At 35.2% G+C, this 20,697-nt stretch overlaps 1 protein-coding gene across 1 annotated transcript in view; it reads right to left on the bottom strand.

Annotated features, from left to right (window-relative positions):
- DMD (dystrophin) overlaps positions 1-20,697 on the bottom strand; it is a 2,170,472-nt gene that overhangs the window by 1,202,339 nt on the left and 947,436 nt on the right. Inside the window, exon 42 of the mRNA XM_011957103.1 lies at positions 18,594-18,788. Coding sequence (XP_011812493.1) covers positions 18,594-18,788 — 195 coding nt within the window. The remainder of the gene's footprint in view (positions 1-18,593; positions 18,789-20,697) is intronic.

Below are 20,697 nucleotides of genomic sequence, written 5' to 3'. Positions count from 1 at the left end.
AAAACTGTTATCTCCAAGAGCCCTTTGATTACATTTCAACTTATATTCCAAAAATAATAGACCTAGATCTTTGGTTTATATCCCAGAGCAAAGTCTCTGTCTTTCTGTATGTCTGTCTCTCTCTCTCTCCTCCTGATGCTTCAGGTGTTGTATATAAGCTCTGAGATCCACAATGTTGGGGTTTCTCTCCTGTACTACAACCCCTGCACTCACAAATAAACATCTTGCCCTAAGATGCTTTTGAGTAATTAATGATATATTCTGTCATCCAGAGATCTTGTGTTTCCTTACTAAATATAAATGTTAACAAGTATCAACAAAGGGAATCTTTTTTTTTTTTTTTTTTTTTGAGACAGAGTATTGCTCTGTTGCCCAGGCTGGAGTGCAGTGGCGTGATCTAGGCTCACTGCAACCTCCGCCTCCCGGGTTTACTTACACCATTCTCCTGCCTCAGCCTCCCGAGTAGCTGGGACTACAGGCGCCCACCACCATGCCCAGCTAATTTTTTGTATTTTTAATAGAGATGGGGTTTCACCATGTTAGCCAGGATGGTCTCAATCTCCTGACCTCGTGATCTGCTTGCCTCAGCCTCCCAAAACAAAGGGAATATTCTTGCCTATCTTCAGTCAAAATTGGGAAGGATTTTAATCATTTGTAAGTTGGAGACTGGGTTAAATAGGGAGTGACTGCTGCTGATTGTACAGCTTTCCAGATGATGGGCTCTGAAGAAAACTTCACAATTAGAGAGGGAAACAGGAAAGAAGTTAACAATAAAACATGGAGGGTTTTCTGCCTTATTCTAAGATTTCATGTTTATGGTGCATGAGCACTTGCCTTGAACAACTAAGCTGTAGAGGCAGGTGAGACTATGGACAATATCAGTTGTAAAAGATAAAAGCCAATGCTTACAATGGGAACCTTAAAAAAGGCAACTGTGTTCTCATGTCTTATATATCAGCTCAGCAACAGGATAAGATACAACAGTTATGGGTGATGTGAGTGAATTTCAGATAAAGAAGGTGTTTTTAAAATAAAATTTCAAGGCATTCTCTTCAAGTCTATGTACATCTTGTGATGGAAAGCCTTCACTATTTCTTTTGTTTAGCACCTCAATTTAACTCTGTGGAAAAAGTACTCATCTGATAGGTCAAGTATTACCACACAAAAGAAAGAACAAGCCAACACAGAAACAGTCTGAGAATTTACTTATCTGGAGGAATGCAGGTTAAAACTGTCTTTTAGCAATTTCACATAGAGAATTGAGTCATTGGAATATGTGTGATGTTGAATAAGACCAGGGGTGGTCAGATTGCTCAGGAAAGGTGTTGAGAGTGAAAAGAGTGGCAAGAAATGTGGCATAAAGATGAACCTCTGTGGAAAGCATGAGCAGAGGAAGGAGATGAGTACCCCTAAAGAATAATAGTCATCAGACTCAGGAGGAGAACCACAAAGAGGGAGAGAGTTATCAACCAGTCAGATGTAGCTAGGACCGGGAGGGAAAAGTCAACTTGGGCAATTTAGGAGGCCATTGGTGATCTTATCAAGAGCAACAACAGCATGCTGGAAGTGGAAAACATAAATGTAGGCAGACCAGACTGTCTTTTGCTGTCATTCTCTTTCACTACAAAATAGAAAATAGCTTAGTACGACATTGCAGTATGCCGTATTTGACATCAGAGACTTGTTTATTGAAGAAAAGTTTACTACTGATAAAACCAAAACTCATAATAAAATAGAAACTGTTGGGTACTATGCTCACTATCTGGGTGACAGGGTCATTCATATCCCAAATCTCAGCATCAAACAATATATCCATGTAACAAACCTGCACATGTATTCCTGAATCTAAAATATAGTTGAAATTATAATAAGAGATACAATGGATTTAATACCTATGATTAACGGCCTAAAAGTCATTGAACTCAAGCATATCTCTAGTATTATTTCTTTACTTTTGTTTACCTGGTAGAATTTTACTACCATCTTCTGATGGCTCCAAGCCTAGAGTCTTGGGTGGAATGTTTAGGGTTGTTCCACTACCCTGGTTAGGTCAGGTGCCAGAACCATGCACCAGCATATCTTCTTGGCTGCTTCTGTTAACTCGCCTGACCTGGGAAGTCTGATTTCACAAGTACTTGATTTGATTCAACTCTGAATTCTTTAAGTCACTGACTCCATCATTCTTGCTTGGCTGCCAGTCCAATGACAAAGATCCATAAGGCTGCAAAGGTCTCCACTTGATACCAAGCAGCCAGCTGAATGAAAGGCTGATTACTTAAATTCGGAGTGGGCAACCAATCACATTTGTTAGTACACAGACGGCTGAAGCCCTTTAAATGCATAGCTGTAAGCACCCATGGAGAAAAAATTCAAGGGAAGAGATAAAGGATCTTCCCCATCAGCATATAAAAATTGTACAGTTATGGCTTTGATATCGTTTGTGTTTGTGCGTGTATGTGTGTGTGTATGTATACTCTGAGGATTTGAGCTTGCAAAGCTTCCTGATTTTAATCTGAGTCTCTGGAGAGCTATCAATTCTTTGGAATGCTGTAGGATTGCTCAGCATCAAGTTATGAACAGTTTTATCAATGCTGGGCAGCATGTTGCAAATGCAGGAAAACTTTTCATCTTAAATGAGAAAAGCAAAAAGCAAAAACTGGGGCAGGGGATGTCATACTCCCTGGATATCTAGATATTAGTCCTTGGTGCATTCTCAGAGAATGCTGTCAAAATTGGCTGGAGTCCAGGAAACAAATCCTTTTTAAAGTCCCTGCACATATTTGTGTCCCCAAGGCATTGCACACAGAAAAATGGTATGTGCACCAAAGAAAATTTTGTAGCACTTTCCATAGTTTAAAGTCAGAGATGAGATCTCTGATAGCATTTTACTATTTTCGTTTGTCTAGAAATAAGTGATCTTTATAGTTTCTGACTCTCTAAAAATGAAGCCATAGTCCCTTGTAGTTGCTATGGTGATGTAAAAATCCCTAGAATCACTATAGAATATAGCATTTCTATTTCTCCCCCTGAATAGTTCCTTATCTGAAAACATGATGTCAGAATGATAAAGTACCAACTTTTTAGTCAACTCCCTTCTTAATTTTGACATGCCCCTATGACTTGACCACTTCACTACTCCACTGAAATTCTGTAAGATATTCATTTTTAGCCAATCTTTCTGCAAAAGGAAATTCTAAATATACATAAAAAAGAAATTTTAATTTCTGAAAGGCATCTGTACATGAATTTATACAACTCGAGTCCTCAATATTTTAAAACAGGATATTTGCATCTCTGGTTCGCAGTCTTCAATAAATTAAATAAGACCCTGAATATATACTGTGAATAGAGAAAAAATAGCACAGTAACTTTTACAACTGGCAGATGAAATCCAGATACCTAAAGGAAAAGCAGATATCTATAAGCCATGTGGCTTCAGTTCATTTATCTATTTGAAAAGCTTATTGTTTAAATAAGTGTTTATTGACAACACACAGTATCAGTCTCAAATTTGAAATATGAAAATAAAGACTTTAAAATGTGAGTCTCGCCCTTAAGAAGCTAATCGGTTTTTAAAGGAGACACATACAGAAATAATTTGGACATAAAAATGCTTTGTTTATTCAAGTGTTGCGGAGTATGTGTCTTTAACAGTATAAAAGCAGAAGCCAGAGAATACAGATAATTTATCTAGGAAACAAACAAGGGATCTATTTGTCAACTAATCAGTTTAAGATAAAGGTCTCAAGCAACCCTTAACTATGCTCCATTCTTTATCATAAGGGATAGACTTCTACTGTTTAGTTTTTCTTCCATTTAATGTAAAGTGACAACAACTCCCTTGCTGTCAGAGATTTTCATTTCAGAGCTTGCCTTTGCCATCTAAATGGTAAACTTATGTGTATAAATGTCAAAGTAGATATTGCAGAACCTGAACAGAACTAGAGTAGGGGAGAGTAATATCTGACAAATTGAACTTACTGTTAATCACTTTTGATGAAAGTAAACTTAAAATAATTTACTAAAGTTTTAAATATCTTTTTTTTTTTTAACCTATAGCAAAGCTCATTGCCTCCCAAATACTGTGAAAAGTGCCAGTGTAACTTCTATTATTTAAAATAGTGGCCAGGCGCGGTGGCTCACGCCTATAATCCCAGCACTTTGGGAGGCCGAGGTAGATGGATTACTTGAGGTCAGGAGTTCGAGACCAGCCTGACCAACATATGAAACCCTGTCTCTATCAAAAATACAAAATTCACCAGGTGTGGCAGTGGGTGCCTGTAATCCCAGCTACTCAGGAGGCTGAGGTAGGAGAATCGCTTGAACCTGGGAAGTGGCGGTTGCAGTGAGCCGAGACTGTGCCACTGAATTCTAGCCTGGGCAACAAGAGTGAAACTCCATCTCAATAAACAAACAAGCAAGCAAGCAAGCAAACAAACAAACATCATTTCCTCTGTCCCATTTCTGTGGTCATTCAATTTAGTCATTTCTTAATCTTCAACATCCAATTACTAAATAAGGATGGCTATAATTTACAAGTGTCTTTGCTCCTGTATTTCATACCTAGAAATAAGTTGACATACACCTTCATAAATCTACAACTCTTTCCAAGCTAAGATTTTAAATAATATGTCCACTGTGGGACATAATTGGCTAATTTGTCTTCTGTTTAAAAGTTTGTCCTCAGTAATAAAATTTTACATCAGAAGTTGTCAGTGTTCTCTCAGTCAAAAAGTTTCAATTAGAGAAAAGTTTTCAAATGAAATGATAAAATTACAAATATATAAAAGCATAAGTTAAAATATAAGATAATATGAAATCAATTGTTGTTTTAGTGCATTTTCCCCTAAAAATGACTTCAGTGTTTCAATGATATTCTGGTTTAAAATATATCGAACTTTATTTTTTAAAAGAAATGATAAAATTGCTTTCTAATGATTTCTCAGTTTTCATTTCTCTGAAGGACTAACATTAGCAGATAGCTGGAAGCACTTATAATTCACATTTTTAACCATATTTATTTTCTGAAGGAAATTCCAATAGCTTCCCTATTGCATCTTTCCCTCCTTGGCAGGATTCAGTACAGTTAGGCACAGTTTTCATCACACGGCCCAAGCCTCTCTAATTTTAACTAGTGATATTATCTTCTAGGTTTCTCTCTGTGTGTCTAACAGCTACATCTCTGTACTCATGAACTCAAGAAATATTTGTTGAAAACCCTACCATGAGACAGTCTTTATTTATTTATTTATCTATTTATTTATTTATTTATTTTTGAGACACAGTCTCACGCTGTCACCCAGGCTGGACTGCAGTGGTGCAATCTCTGCTCACTGCAACCTCCGCCTCCCAGGTTCAAGCAATTCACCTGCCTCTGCCTCCCAAGTAGCTGGGATTACAGGTGCACGCCACCAGGCCCAGCTAATTTTTTGTATTTTTAGTAGAGATGGGGTCTCACTATGTTGGCGAGGCTGGCCTTGAACTCCTGACCTTGTGATCCTCCCACCTCAGCCTCCCAAAGTGCTGGGATTACAGGCGTGAGCCACTGCGCCCGGCCTGAGACCGTCATATTTTATATCTTGGGGATATAGTAGTGATCCAGAAAGAAAAAGTCCCGCTCTCTGGAATCTCACCTTCTACAGGAGAATAAAGTAAACAAATAGAGAAAAGGCTAAACTATATACTCAATTAGATAGTAGTTCAGTGCTGAGGAGCGAAACGAAAGCAGGTAAGGGAGAAATGAAGGATAAAGTGGGGGTCAGAATTTTAGATAGGAGGGGTCAGGGAAGACCTTATCAAGAAGGCAGTTTTGAAGTAAAGATCTGAAGGAAATGCAGAAATTAACCATTTAAAGAAAAATCATGAAAATAATATTCCAGGCGGGTAAAGCAAGTATAAGGGCCCTGACACTGGAATGTGCTGGGAGGAGTGGTCAAGAAACATGGAGGAAGTTATTGTGGCTGCAGTGTATGAGTCAGCGACTGTCAGAGAAATATCAGAGAGAATGGGGTGGGTAACCCGTGGAGGGACTTATGAACGTAAGGACTTCCCTGTTTACTTTGAGGGGGATGGGGAGCATTGGGGGTTTTGAACAGAAGCGGAGGATATAATCTGACTTTTCATTTAAATAGGTATCTCTGGCTAATATGTTGAGACTAGAGTCTACATGGGAGAAGGGAAGGAGGGGGAAGTTGTTAAGAGACAATAGCAATCATCCATGCTGGAGATAATGGTGGTTTGGATCAGAGTGGCGGCAGGGGTGAATTCTGGATACATTGTAAAGGGTGAGAGTCCTTAGGATTTGGTGCCCAATTACATGTGTGTTGGTAGAGAAAGGATAGAAGGATAACACGAAGAATTTTGGCAGACAAGTGGAATGATGGAGCTGCCATTAACTATAATCTGGAAAATTGCAGGAGGATAAGGTTAGGGTGTAAGATTTTGACATGCTAAATTTAAGATATTTACTATATTTCTAAGTGAATATATAAAATGCATATATACGTCATGATTCAGGAGAGAAATCTTTACTAGAGATACAAATTTGAAAGTCACTAGGAGTAACTTTTAATCTCTTCCACACTTGCTCAGAAAATACTGGTATTTTGCTATATTCCCTTTCCAGACCTCTTTTCTTCCAAACCCAACCCTGTAGACAATCTTAGCCATTTCCATCACTTAAATAAAACTTTGACACAAAAGAATTTTATTTAAGGGTGGTGGGAAAGGGGATAAGTAAAATGTCAAGATGGGAGCATAGACGCACTGCTATTAGGGCCCAACAGAGAAGGCACCCAGCAGGAGGAGGGAGTTAGCCCTTTGATGGTCGATTCTGCTTAAGGCTATATCAAGGTGTTTTGGGGATAACAGAAATAGAATGAGCTAGAAGAAAGTACAGGGAAAAAAATTTAAGTCTATAGATTGGTAGACAGTCAGAGACTCTTGGTTCTGTTGCCATGGTGGGATTATTTACATCTTCTAGAAAACCTTTCCTCAACCAATCAGAGTATTTATTTAACCAGATAGATTTATTTAACCATTTTGCACTAACACAGGAAAATGGGTAATCTAGGATGTTGTACATCTCCTGAGTGAACTTTAATAATGAGAGTCCTGGTACAGCTACCTGAATTAAGGGTATGGTTTCTAAGTTGGTCCAGCTATGCTGAACACAAATATCTCCTTACTTATTTTTTATCTCTTTATTTTTTCTTGTGTCCAATTCATCCTGCCATTTTAAGGATTATCCCCGTCCAAAATCCATCGATGATGATATATAGCTTTTTGGACACTTTCAAGTCCATCTTTTAGGCAATCAAGACTCCAGGGAAAAAGAAAAAGAAAAAACTGGATTCACAGTTTTTATCCAGCTTGATTTCCTAGTGCTTTGCCAGCAGAGACACTTGGAAGGATAATCAAAGTGAATAACAAAGTGAAGGATAATCTCTTTGTTATTCTTCAGACACGTCCTTCTGATACAATTGTTTTACCCTTACTCACTTTGTATGTTTAACTTTGAAAACATTTTCTGCATCAAGAGACTGTATAGTGTAGTGCTTAAGAGCAGAAACTCTGGAGCTTGAAAATCCAGAGTGGGACTTCAACTATGATATTTAAAAACGATCTCACCTGAGTGAGTCACTTAACTGCTTGGGACCTCCTTTTCTCAGAGTATGGGTAATAGTAATAGAGCCTTCCTCGTAAGGCTGTTATGATGACCATACAAGTTACTATAAGTGTTTAGAATGTGTCCTGGCACATAAATAATAACTGTCAGCTATCAGTTTCAAGATTAGTCCAGATTCCAATTATATTCACCTTAGCCTAAGGATTTCTCCTCTATAAAATTCTTCCCAGTTTCTGCTTTTTGTGCTGCTTTCTTCTTTTCATGATTTCAGTTACACTCATGTCTTATATATTTTTGCTTGGATTATGTCCTTAATGTCTTTATTACTTTCTAACTTGTTTGTATAACTATAATATGTATATTCAATAATGTTATAAATTACTAGAGTACAATGATTATTCCTTAATATTTCTTTCTTATCTTTTAGAGTGTTAAGCATAGCACTTGGGGTCTTAATAAATACCTGTTGACTTGAAGTAAAAAGTTGAGTTGAACTTGCTTATGAAAATCCAGTTTGAATTGAATCATTGAACCTCTAAGATTTGTTACTCTGTTCAACCATTGTAGATAGGTATTCAGGTCTGGTCAGATGTGAGTTATTCGGGTAATTCCTTGTTTATTCTACTTTACTTTTACTGGTCATTCGCTGTTAAACAGTGAAATGGAAGTCCATATGCATTTCCTGGCTGAGCTTCCTTATGGTTTCCTCACAGCACATTAGGTATCTAACAAAGAAGTCCTTTATTCAGAATTATGTCTGCCCATTTCTCCAGATGCCACAGAGCATCAACAAGAACAAAAAGAAAAACAAACAAAAAACCCTGCACTTTACTGATCCAATCATCACTTTACTAGTCCATCAGCACTAAGTAAATTGAAAACAATTTTACCAGTCCTTTTATGATATGTACATCTTGTGTAAGTTGTACACATCGCCTAAATCATTTTACAGAAAATCCAAATAGAAAAATTGGCTCACACGCATGGCAAAGGAGGGTTGTATAGAAGTAAGTACTTTTCTCTTAGTTAAAAATATATGGTGGCCGGGCGCAGTGGCTCAAGCCTGTAATCCCAGCACTTTGGGAGGCCGAGACAGGCGGATCACGAGGTCAGGAGTTTGAGACTATCCTGGCTAACACGGTGAAACCCCGTCTCTAGTAAAAAGTACAAAAAGCTAGCCGGGCGAGGTGGCTGGCACCTGTAGTCCCAGCTACTTGGGAGGCTGAGGCAGGAGAATGGCGTAAACCCGGGAGGTGGAGCTTGCAGTGAGCTGAGATCCGGCCACTGCACTCCAGCCCGGGCGACAGCGAGACTCGGTCTCAAAAAAAAAAAAAAATATATATATATATATATATACACACACACACACACATATATATGTATTATATATATGTATATATATGTATTTTATATATATGTATATATATGTATATGTATTATATATGTATATATGTATATGTATTATATATATGTATATATGTATATGTATTATATATGTATATATATGTATATGTATTATATATATGTATATGTATTATATATGTATATATATGTATATGTATATATATATGGCATTCTCTGATTCCAAATTTCTTAGAGTCAGGATATGCTTTTAGTGTTGTGTGACTCAGCAGAGGAAGGGCAGGTAGGGCTTATAGAGGAAAAATTCCAAGGCAATACAACAATCCAAGAAAACCTCAAAAACTGATTATCAACGATGAATGGAATATGTTTTTTAAAAATTCATGTTATACTTTTTAATTCTATTGAAATATGCAATCATGAGCATCTTATTATTTTGATAAATGAAAATTTAGTATAAATGATTAAGCAACTTCATAGGTAGCTACCATACGTGATAAAATATAATCAAACTTGTAAAAATTAATATTGATGACAGTAAACTATTTTGATAGAATAGAAAACATATTTGGTAATATTACACCCATTTTATATATAACTAATGCTACTGATGTTGGGGAAATGTGCTTTCCATCGTAGTGTTTTACACAGGGGACAGAAAAGCAAAATCGCTCTTTCACACGATCGTTCTGTACCCAAATGCATTCTTCTAAGAAAAAAAAAGGAAAAAGAAAAATTAACAAAAAACATGATATGGGAGCAGGAAGCTAACACTCAATTTTTTTACCTTTTTGGAAGCTCCATGGATTTCCTTATTGATAACACTCTTTACTCTTTTGCCTGTGGTTTGGCAAATTAAATTTGGGAATTGGTGTGTTAATCATTTGTGATTTATAACACAAAGTTCTTGATTTTTTTTTTCCCCTCAGGATGTTGAATGATATATATTAATATTCAGAAACAAGCAGACTTGGGTACAAGTCATTGTATTAAACTATATAATATTGCCAATATTTAAACATTTTGAAAGGCATGATAGCAATTCATAAGGTTCAATGTAATAGTATTACAATTTTAATATGTTCATGGTTTCAAATTTAACCGGGAAAAAAATAAATACAAACTAGCGTTTTTAATGGCAAAGGAAAGACGACAAAAAAACAAACAACAAAAACAAACCTAAAGACTCCAAAGAAAAAGAAGACACACACAAAAAAATACTGATTAAATCATTCTTTGCTTAGAGTTTCAATGTTTTTCAGTAGTTTTTGTTATGGTTCTTAACTCACAATTAGAACGACGGGTTTTAAGTTACTGAAATAGAACTGGAAAAAAATCAACACATTTCATAAAAAAAACCTAAAGCACAAAATAAAACAACAATTAAAAACAAGCTAGAAAACAGCATCCTCTTCTTGGTAAAAGTTATGGTACAAAGAATCTTGAAATAATTTAGAGTTGCATTTCGGTACCTCAAGATAAATATACAATAAAGTGTTATTTGTTTTATACCTTACATAAATAGAATAAAAAAATTACTCCTGAACAAGTAACAACTAGTCTTGGAAATACACATGGTCACTGTCTTGTAATGGTTCTACTTAATGATTTTTCAACTTTAGGGTGGTGCGAAAGGGATATACATTCATTAGAAACCATACTTCAGTATAGTATTCAATAAATTGAATGAGGCATTCAACACTTGATTATACAATAGACCTTGTGTTCTATGACTTTGCACAACTGTAGGTTAACATAGTTGCTCAGAGCATGTTTAAAGTAAGCTAGGCTAAACCATGATATTTGGTAGCTTGAGTGTATTGAATGCATTTCCACAGACAAAATTCTTAACTTACAATGGGTTTATCTGGATATAACTGCAAAATAAGTCAAGGAACATCTGTACAATAAAAGAATTAAGTTTATAAGATCCTCTAAGGAAGATTTTGTCAAAAGCAAACACGTTTTAACGTGTATGTATTCTCTTCTTTTAACGTTTTTTTAGCTTTAGAATATTTGCCAAATCTGGAAACAACTTTACGTATATTTTATGTGGTTAACATTTTATTTACAGTTTTTAAAATATATAAATATATAATTTTATAAAGTTTAACACATTCTTAAAGGTAATTTGTTTTTAGGGTACTTTACATGGAAATTTATAACTTTCTTAGAATTTGGGGTGTTTGACGGAGCAATACGCATTTTACAAATCTTGAAATTTATATAATTATACATTTTAACAGGAATACTCCTACATAGTCCTACATGATTTCACTGTATCTTCACAATAGTACAGTTGAGTGGGCAGGGGCGGTTATTATCACTGATTTAATCTCAACATTAAAAAACAGGCCTAATTATTTTATGTTACTTGCCCAAGGGTACAACTATCAACAATCAGGTTAAATCTTTCTAAGCTTTTTAGGTTCCAATACAGTGCTTTGCTAAACTCTCTACTCTACTGCTTGTCAAAACCACACAATGAAAGCTCAATTATGCGGAAAAATGTTAGTAATGTTTTAATTATATGTGGGTTCCCTGTCACACATTTTCATAAATGATTGTTTTAGATTCAGTATATACAAACCTAGAACAATTTCTTCATGCTTATATATGTATAGATTTGTAGAATTCACCTGTCTAGATGATTTAACTCAGTGAGTTAGGATACAATGTAAAAAGAAGTAAATGTGGTTTTCTCTTTTAGTACTGGCACTGATTAAAATTGCCCTGTCTTCTTCTGTCTCAGAGTCCACACCTACATGTATCAGACCATCACTCACTAATTCAACAGATGTATATTCAGTACCTATTAAGTGCTAGGTGCTGTTCTAGGAGTTCCAGATACAGTGGTGGAGAAAAAACAAAAACAAAAACAACAAATGAGACACTATTTTTTCTTCCTGGTGGTTGTGTGTATGTATCACCTTCTTGAAAAATGTAGTACTACAGTTAAATAGGTTATACACATACTTAAATGCAGGTATATGTGTTTATAGACTTATAAAACCCTAGGCACTATTGTCCTCATATTTTGGGAAGGCGAAAATAATAGCTTTAAGCAGTTTTAGGCATCAGAAATGCCTTGAGACACTTTGTAACTTGGTTAGCAGAGGAGCATATAACTTTCATTTCTAAGAAAAAAGGATTAGAAAAACCCATTAGTAGCTGTTGTGACAGCAGCCGTTGGGGAGTAGATCTATCTTAAAATTGAAAATGAGAAATAAGAGAACCAAAGACTCAAACTCCAGTTCATTTTCACTCTCTGGAATTTGTCTTTATCTGACAGATAAAGGCAACACCCTATATAAATCTAATTCTTACACTCTTTACATCCCATCCAGCTACCAGGCACTACATTAATGACATATCGAATTGGGAACTGTGTTCAATCAAAAGACATTAAAGTACTTATTAACTAGGTTTTATGGAGCTTCTAAAAAAAGTTAAAAAGTTATTTTTGGTGGCTCTATGGTAAATTGATCTTTTAATTTTTTCTTCATGGTTTATTGTCCCCATGTGAGAAAACACTTTCTAAAGACAACTATGTATTTGGACCAAAATGTTCTTCATAGGATGATGCATTGTCTTTGCATGATTAACGAATTGGTAATTATATATCACACATAAAAAATGACGTAATTGGTCGAAGCACAGCTTCAATCATTTGTGAATAAAAGGAAAACCTCCCTACAACTTAATTGCAACTTCAAAACTTCTACCAGCCTCACGATTTGTAAGTTTTAATATGGAAGTTTCTGCTTTCTACACTTTACATGATGGGGATTATGAAAATAGTGTTGCTGGGAGAATGGAGGGAGGAAGAGTGCGTTCTTAAAGTGCATTTTAGCAGAGTTGGGAGTAAATTGCAGCATAATAGTCAAGGTAGGGCAACTGCTAAGCTTGATAAAATAATGGTGGGGGAAAAAGAATGGATAATTTCCTACAAAAGAGAGATTTGTATAAAACATAAAACTGTACCAAAGCACATATAAATATGAGCTGGGCATAACTGAAATACAGTAAATATCCATAATCTCTTCTCTATAATACAAATCTTTTCATATAATACAAATGAAAAATAATATACTATAGAAGTAACTTAAGCTTGACTTAAATAACTTAAGCATGAATTAAATTACAGTTAATGATTAATATTTGAAAATACACACATTTATATATAGCAAATCAAATAAATCCCGAGTCATATAAGCTGTTGAAGAAACAAATTATATTTATAAGTGAATAAATGTGTTGAAAAACTCCATTTTTCTAAGAGAAACCAATGGTCACATTATTGCGAATGTTTATGTAGAGTCCAAAAGATCAGTTTCTACAGTCACAATATATTAATAAAAATCATCTTTTTCATGCATTAAACTATTCTATTAGAAATTTCAAGTAGAATTCAAAAAGCATTTGCAAGCAAATTTTGTTTTGAAATTTTATATGATCCATGATTATTTAGAGTAACTGCAATATTCTTTTATTCTAATATTATTAAATTGGTGAAATTTCAACTGTTTATCTAATATGCCCCTCTATTAAAATATGCATATGAACAATCATTCTTTTATTTTCCTTCAGATTTGTTGTTTGGATTTGTACATATGGTGCCTTTTGCTATTATCTGATGCTCCTAATACCAAAATAGAAAAGCAGTCACTTTGCCCATGGCATAATTTTGCCTTCATTTAAGTAATTGGTATTATCAAATTTGTGCTTATGTGCTATGAAACAGATTCCAGAGGAGAAAGATCTTAACCAGTGTATTAAAAATCTCTGTTGTCAGTACTTTTGTCCCTACTACAATGCAAGACTGAAGTATCGAAGACTAAAATACGAGAAGAAATCGTACATCTCTCTAGGGATCTTCTGCTAAGTTTTATGACACCGAAATTCTAACTTGGCTCCAAGTCTGCTGAGAATGGTTTTCATAGACACATGCTTAAGTTTCTGTGTGACCAGAGAAATAAATCTACTATCTCTAATTTGAAAATATTTCCAGAATCTGACATTCTCTCACTACCGACCAAGTCCAAGCCACCAGCATCTATCTTTTTCAACTCTTGTGGCTTCTACTATTGGCCCCCTACAGTTCTACTCTCAACCCAGAAGCCAGTGTGATCCTTTTAAAACATAATTGAGATCGCGCCACTCAACTGCTCAAAAACTTAACAACTGCTCTCATCTCATTTAGAATCTTCTTTACAATGGCCCCAAAGGCCCTCCACAATCTGGACACTCACAACTCCCATAACCTCACCTCTTTCTACTCTTCCGCTGGCTTGTTTTGCTTCAGCCACTTTGGCCTTCTTGTTGGTGTTTGATTAAGAAAAGCTCAGTCCCAGCTGCATCCATGTCCCTACAAAGGACGCAAACTCATCCTTTTTTATGGCTGCATAGTATTCCATGGTGTATATGTGCCATATTTGGGCCTTTACTCTATTTCCTCTACTCAGACTCCATGGCTGACTCCCTTACCTTCTTCCAATCTTTGCTTAAAGGTCATTTCTACCCTATTTGAAATTGCAGTCCCACCACTTTCAATTATACCTACATCTACCCCTGTAGTGGTCCTATATCCCCTTAACAGATTCTGTTTTGCTTTTTCCCCCAAAATACGCATCACCTAGCAATACACAATATTTACTTATCATTTTTCTGTGTTTGCTTGCTTCTATTCTGTCTCCCAATGTTATAATAAAAGCTGTATGAGGGCAAAGATTCATTAGTCTCCTTCACTGTTTTATAAGCACTTAGAATAGTGTGTGGTACATACTAAGAGCTCAATAAATATTTTTGGAATGAACGAATCTGCATTCCTTAGATACACTTGTGCTAATAATTTTTTATTTCTCAAGAGCAATGCAGAAAACCTGAACTCAAGAGGGCTTGAACGACTTTGCTTCACATTATCTTTGGCTTATAAGCTCACTACCAGCTTTCCCTTGCGGTGTTGAAGTTGAACAAGGGTTGTCTCTATTTCTTGATCCTATTTAAAATCTACATTAGGACCACCATGTCTCCTACCTGTGAGCTTTCTTCATATGGCCACATTTTTCGTCATCCTCTTGGTTACCCAAAGTATAGCACATTTTATTCACTCCAAACAAGGCATCTGCACTATAATTGGTTTTGACGAGACAACTGAAATTATGTGTGCCTGATATTTTTTCTTTCCTTCCATTTATTTCCTCCTTTTCTCCTTATTTTCTTGTTTATTTTCTTCGATTCTCCCTCCCTCCTTTCCTCACTCTCTTTCCTACTTCCTCCCTTCCTTCCTCCTCCTTTCAATGGTTTGAAACTCCAGTACAATGTTGAATACTGAAGGGATGTAGGCAGATATCCTTGTCTTGTTCCTGATCTTAGAGTGAAAACATTCCACTCCACCATAAAGGATAATATTAGCTGTAAATTGATTCTTATTATTGCAAAAGGTAAAGCATAGTTGTCATTCTTATTATAAGTTATGTTCTTATTTTTGTCCTAAAAATTCACATTTATTGATACCAAAGCCTAACTGAACAGCTAAGGATTCCCTGAATGAGGGAGCAGCAGAATCACTTGAAGAATTCCACACGAAAGGCATGAACTATTTCTAAGAATTTCTCTATGTAGATGCTAACTGCACAGTAAATATGTCATTATTTATTTCAAAAATGTCCTAGAGTTCCCCTAAAAGCAGATTCTAAGATAAGGGATGTATTTGGGAATGATCCAAGGAGGTGCTGGTAAGTGTGTGTAAGGTAGGACAGGGAGCAAGTAAAAAGTATCCTATGAGGCAGGCTTTTACTGTGTGCGATGGGGTCTTAATCCTGGAACAGAATTGTGGGTCAGAGCCTAAATCATGCTTCAGAGTTACCCTAACTGAAGAGCAAGTGAGTAGTGGTGTTTATCCACCAAAAGTTATCTGTTATTGGTTGAGGTTTGCTGGGGAACATTGGGGATGCAGAGCTTTAACTACCTGACACTCATGAGCTTTGATTACTAGAGGGAGCCCTAAGGCAAACAGTCAGAGACACTTGGACCTGGCAGCTGCCAGTCAGAGTACAAGGCATGCTGAGTCAGGAAATGATATGGGTGATGTCCCAAGCGTGTTTCATACTCCAATAAAACTGATGCTTTCAGTAAAATTAGGCATATGGGCACATGATGATAAATCCTTTCGGTTAAGTCTTCTAAGTGGATCATTTCTGCTTTTAGGATAAGCTTTCAAATACTTAACTCTCTCAAGAGAAAACCTTTTGGTAACTTAAAACTTATGATGCTAAGAAATTCTATGTTCATCCTTTCATATGAGATACTTTAAAGCAGGATTTGATGGTTTAACACAGCAATTATATTTTGGAAAATTTTATCATGAAAATGATTTTTTCTTAAAAATAAAATGCAACTTAATATTGTTCTAAACTTCCAAAAATTGCAATTCTTCTAAAATTATGTACTCTTGTCTGTTATGAGCATTATTAACTTTGTATATATAAACAATCACAATCAATTAACTGCTAATATTGGCTCTGAAATAAGAACAAAAATATTACTTATGTATATGTTTCTCATTCCTCTCTAGCTCTGCCTTAGCTAGTGTTTTTGCTATTAAATGCAGATTTCCATATATAAGTTGGTGTTTATCTGCATAGTCTCTGTCAACACGATTAGGTAGTTTTCCAATTCAACACATCTATTGAAACCATATGTGCTATTTTAGTTGTATTTTGTTTAGAAAGTAATTCTTTTAACTTATTACATATTATTTGTGTTATACTGCACTTTCAAAAAAATATGTATGTTAAAGCACAGCAATACCTACTATAGTTCTGTAATTTGATTCATGCAAATCTGTCAGGAATAAAATCAACCACAATTTAATTTCAAACCTTCCCAACCAGCAGCTGTACAATTTATGCACTGCTTTTCTATTTTTACTACTGGATAATGACAATGATGAATGTCTTTAACAGGAAATACATATTCATTGAAAAGTCTGAGCTCAAAACTATCCCCCTTCAAAAAGTCAATGAAGGTAGGAAGCCCATTCACCTCCTGGAGATTTGTTGGGAGAGAGAAGAAATCACGCCCACAACTGCATCTTATGGGGATTCAACCATTTAGCTAAATTAAACCTGCAATAATACCATATTATAAACCACAGTAATCAATACCATTATGATTGATGTCAGCTCTAATAATATTAAATAGATCAGGACGAACAAATGATTCACTGAGTGTAGCCAAGGGTCTACCATTCTGAGCATGCCAGGTTAAGAGGTATGGAGACAGTTATTCAATGGACAACTTAATAAGATCAGGGTCACTGCTCTCCTGAATCAAATGTCCATGATCCTGGGAAGGAATTAATATTAGCTCATTCGCAGTAATTTACATGTTGAATGACAATGATGAACTTACAAACTCTGCTGCCATGAGAACTTAGTTAATAGCAATAATGACAGGAATTCTGGCATGTCAGCTTTATTTTACTAACCGATTAGGTTTTTTTCTTCATTGTACCAATAAGTGATTTGACTTTTACTTCAAACAGAGTAAGAAACAGTGCCATACTGACATGGATGGAATAGTTGCAGAGATCTGTGAAGCTCTTATTTTACTGTGTAATTTTATAGTTTATTTGATATAATGTAAGATATTAAAGTCAAGTCACTGAAGATACTGCAACACCGATTTCCAAAACAAACAAATAGCTTTATCCATTTGTATATTCATACAGGCAAATGTGTGACATAGAATGAGCTTCCAGGAAATCATTTGAGCATAAAATACTTTAGCTAATATGTGCTGCTGATAGCAAACTCATCTTTTGCCTATAATCGCATGCTGTTTGCATTGGAAAATACCAAGCTCTGGATATACTATAATATTTCATTTTGAGTATAAAATGTACGATCACGAAATTATCTGGAGACACATTATTACGTACATTTTCTTGATCCTACATTCATTTATCTTCAGACACTGCCTTCTAAAATTCATAGCCTACTTCCTTATCATGATTTGTCTTACTTCAGAATGCAGTAACTTGCTGCTGGTGGTTTGAAAACAGATGGATTTTGTTGGTAGCCTTTCACTGGCAGTTATAAAGAAAATATATTATTGATTTCTATTCAATTTTATTCCATATATTATGGCATAAGCATTGACATTAATTTGAAATTGAATACGTATACAAAAAATATAAAACAAAAACAATGTACATTAGACATAAATGAAAAATCTAATTTCCCTTTTTGGAAAATGAAAGGAAAATAATCCATTAGCTAGGAATAAACTGTTCCTCCATCTAAGTTTATTTTTGGGGGGGGTTCCTTTCCATCCGTACTGCATGTATAAAATGATTATTTTCGTGCATTTCTTCATTTTAGGATGTCTCTCAACACTAAATATTGTAAAATACATCTTCTAACTTAGGTGTTTCTACCCAAGATTTCTGAAACTAATCACACTATAAAGTATTTTTAAGAATTCTATATGTAAGTCAAAATGCCATCATGATGTATACAATGTAAGTCAATTGTTCTGGCATTATGAATGATTGGTATGATCACCTTGTAAAATCTGAATGAAAGAGCTTTGCTTTTACCTTCAGAGACTCCTCTTGCTTAAAGAGATCTTCAAAGTCCTTAGCACAGAGGTCAGGAGCATTGAGAAGTTGTTCCACTTCTGATAGGGTTTGTGAGACATGAGTGATTTCAGTCAGGTAAGTAGAAGGCACATAAGAAATTTCCAAAGGCATGTCTTCAGTCATCACCATCATCGTTTCTTCACGGACAGTGTGCTGGTATAGATATACAAAAGAACAATTCTTTTAGCTTCCTAACGGTGAAAACTCCTCTATTGAGTTTATATAGCTCTCATTCTACAGCTGACAAGTGAATCTACAAACTGGGCTGAAACTGGATTCAAAACCTCATGATGATAAGTCTAGTAAAAAGGTTATTTATTAATTATATACCTGCTTCTTCCAAAAAGTGTTAGAAGCATTTTATAATAAGCAATACACACATATTAGCACCATGAATATAAGATGAAAGACCATGAGGTCATAAGGAGAGTAGTTTTATCCTAAGAAAACGATGATTTTTGCAACCGGCATTTAAATTTCTAATTCTAATTTGCAACTGGCATTTAAAATTCTAATTTTCCTAGAAATCCAGGTATGGGACTGGGTGAGGGGGGTTCATATCTGTTTTACTGGTAACAAAGGCAACTTTCCTATATATTTTCCCCCAATCTTCATTGAGATACAACAGATACTAAGTAGTTAGACTGGTATGTAACTGTATTAAGCCCTCTTCTCCAAATTCTAGACATTAGCTCCTGCTTTTGTTGCTAGTCTCTTGCTAAGTTAAGCTGCTAATTAAGGTGCTATATGAGCAGAACTGACTGTGGAATTTATATTTTAAAAAGAACTCCAGAATGTCCTGAGATATACGGGAGCACTAGCCTCTTATCTTGCACCTACACTTTTCTGACTGGGATCCAAATGCTAGACATGATGAGAATTTCCAGCTCCAGAGTCCTTTTAGAGTTTCCCAGTAATGCCTCTTTCCCTATTCCCTATAAGAGCAAAAAATAAATACTACTTGGCACGCAAATTCAGAAAGATGGATGACCTATACTCTCTTCTGTCTACACTATAGGCAGCAAAATTCTTGTAATTCAAATTATTCTCCCAGTAACTTTGTCTAGAATTGATCAACTGCCACCTGCCTGTTGATGAGGTCACCTGAGGGTTTCAGTGGTAGGATCTCTGGGGAAGTTCAGACGATAAGCATGCTAAAATAGCCATTTATTACTGCACAGCCTTTTATGACAACACGATACTCATTTCTGCAGTAATGTAATAAATTGGACTTTGGGGATCCTAGACTGAACCCCACACAAAGATGAGTGAAATGTATAAGTTCATCACTTTATGTTTTAATTTCTCTGACCTAGGATTTTCATACTCAATTCTTAAATGATACAAAAAATGAAATAATTCTAATTTAGATATCTCATCTACTTGTGATACAACAAATTCACAGAGTTGCACAAATTAGCTTTTAAATAAATAAATCTTTTACAACATTTGTTTTATTGTATATATCTTGACCAAACCCAGGGCATACATTCCTTCATGATCAATGGAATAATGTACACATATTTCTCATTTACATTTAAAAGGATATTAGAAACTTGAGCCAGAGTTTGATAAATCAAATTCAGAATTTAACAGATTTCTTCAGAAATTCTTAATTTCTCTATTTCATAATAGGCATTTTACCCATTTAAAAGAAAAATAACTCAGCAGGCTATTTGAATGTGCAATTGTCACTGACTCATTAAACACTTAGTAGAATCAACAGCACAAGTAACACAAGCTTGTGTTTTGCATGCATTACATTGGTTGACGACCATTATGTTGTTCTTAATAAAATTCACAAGTTAATAAGCTTGTCTTATTCGCATTAGTTGCTTTAACCCCTGCGGTAAAGATAGCTTCACATCATCTAAAGCAAGCATATTTCTTATAATACTTATTTAATGGTGCAATTATATTTGCTTTTAATGATATACATTTTATGCCTGTAAGTTTTTGGAAAACAAAGGTTTTTGTTATCAGGAACGGAGTAAGTAGAGGACAAGTTGTAGTTTTTTATTTATTTATTTATTTATTTATTTATTTATTTATTTATTTATTT

The sequence above is a fragment of the Colobus angolensis genome, unplaced genomic scaffold (genome assembly GCF_000951035.1).
Source record: "Colobus angolensis palliatus isolate OR3802 unplaced genomic scaffold, Cang.pa_1.0 Scaffold434, whole genome shotgun sequence".
NCBI lineage: Eukaryota > Metazoa > Chordata > Mammalia > Primates > Cercopithecidae > Colobus > Colobus angolensis.
This window is presented reverse-complemented; position numbering and strand designations above follow the sequence as displayed.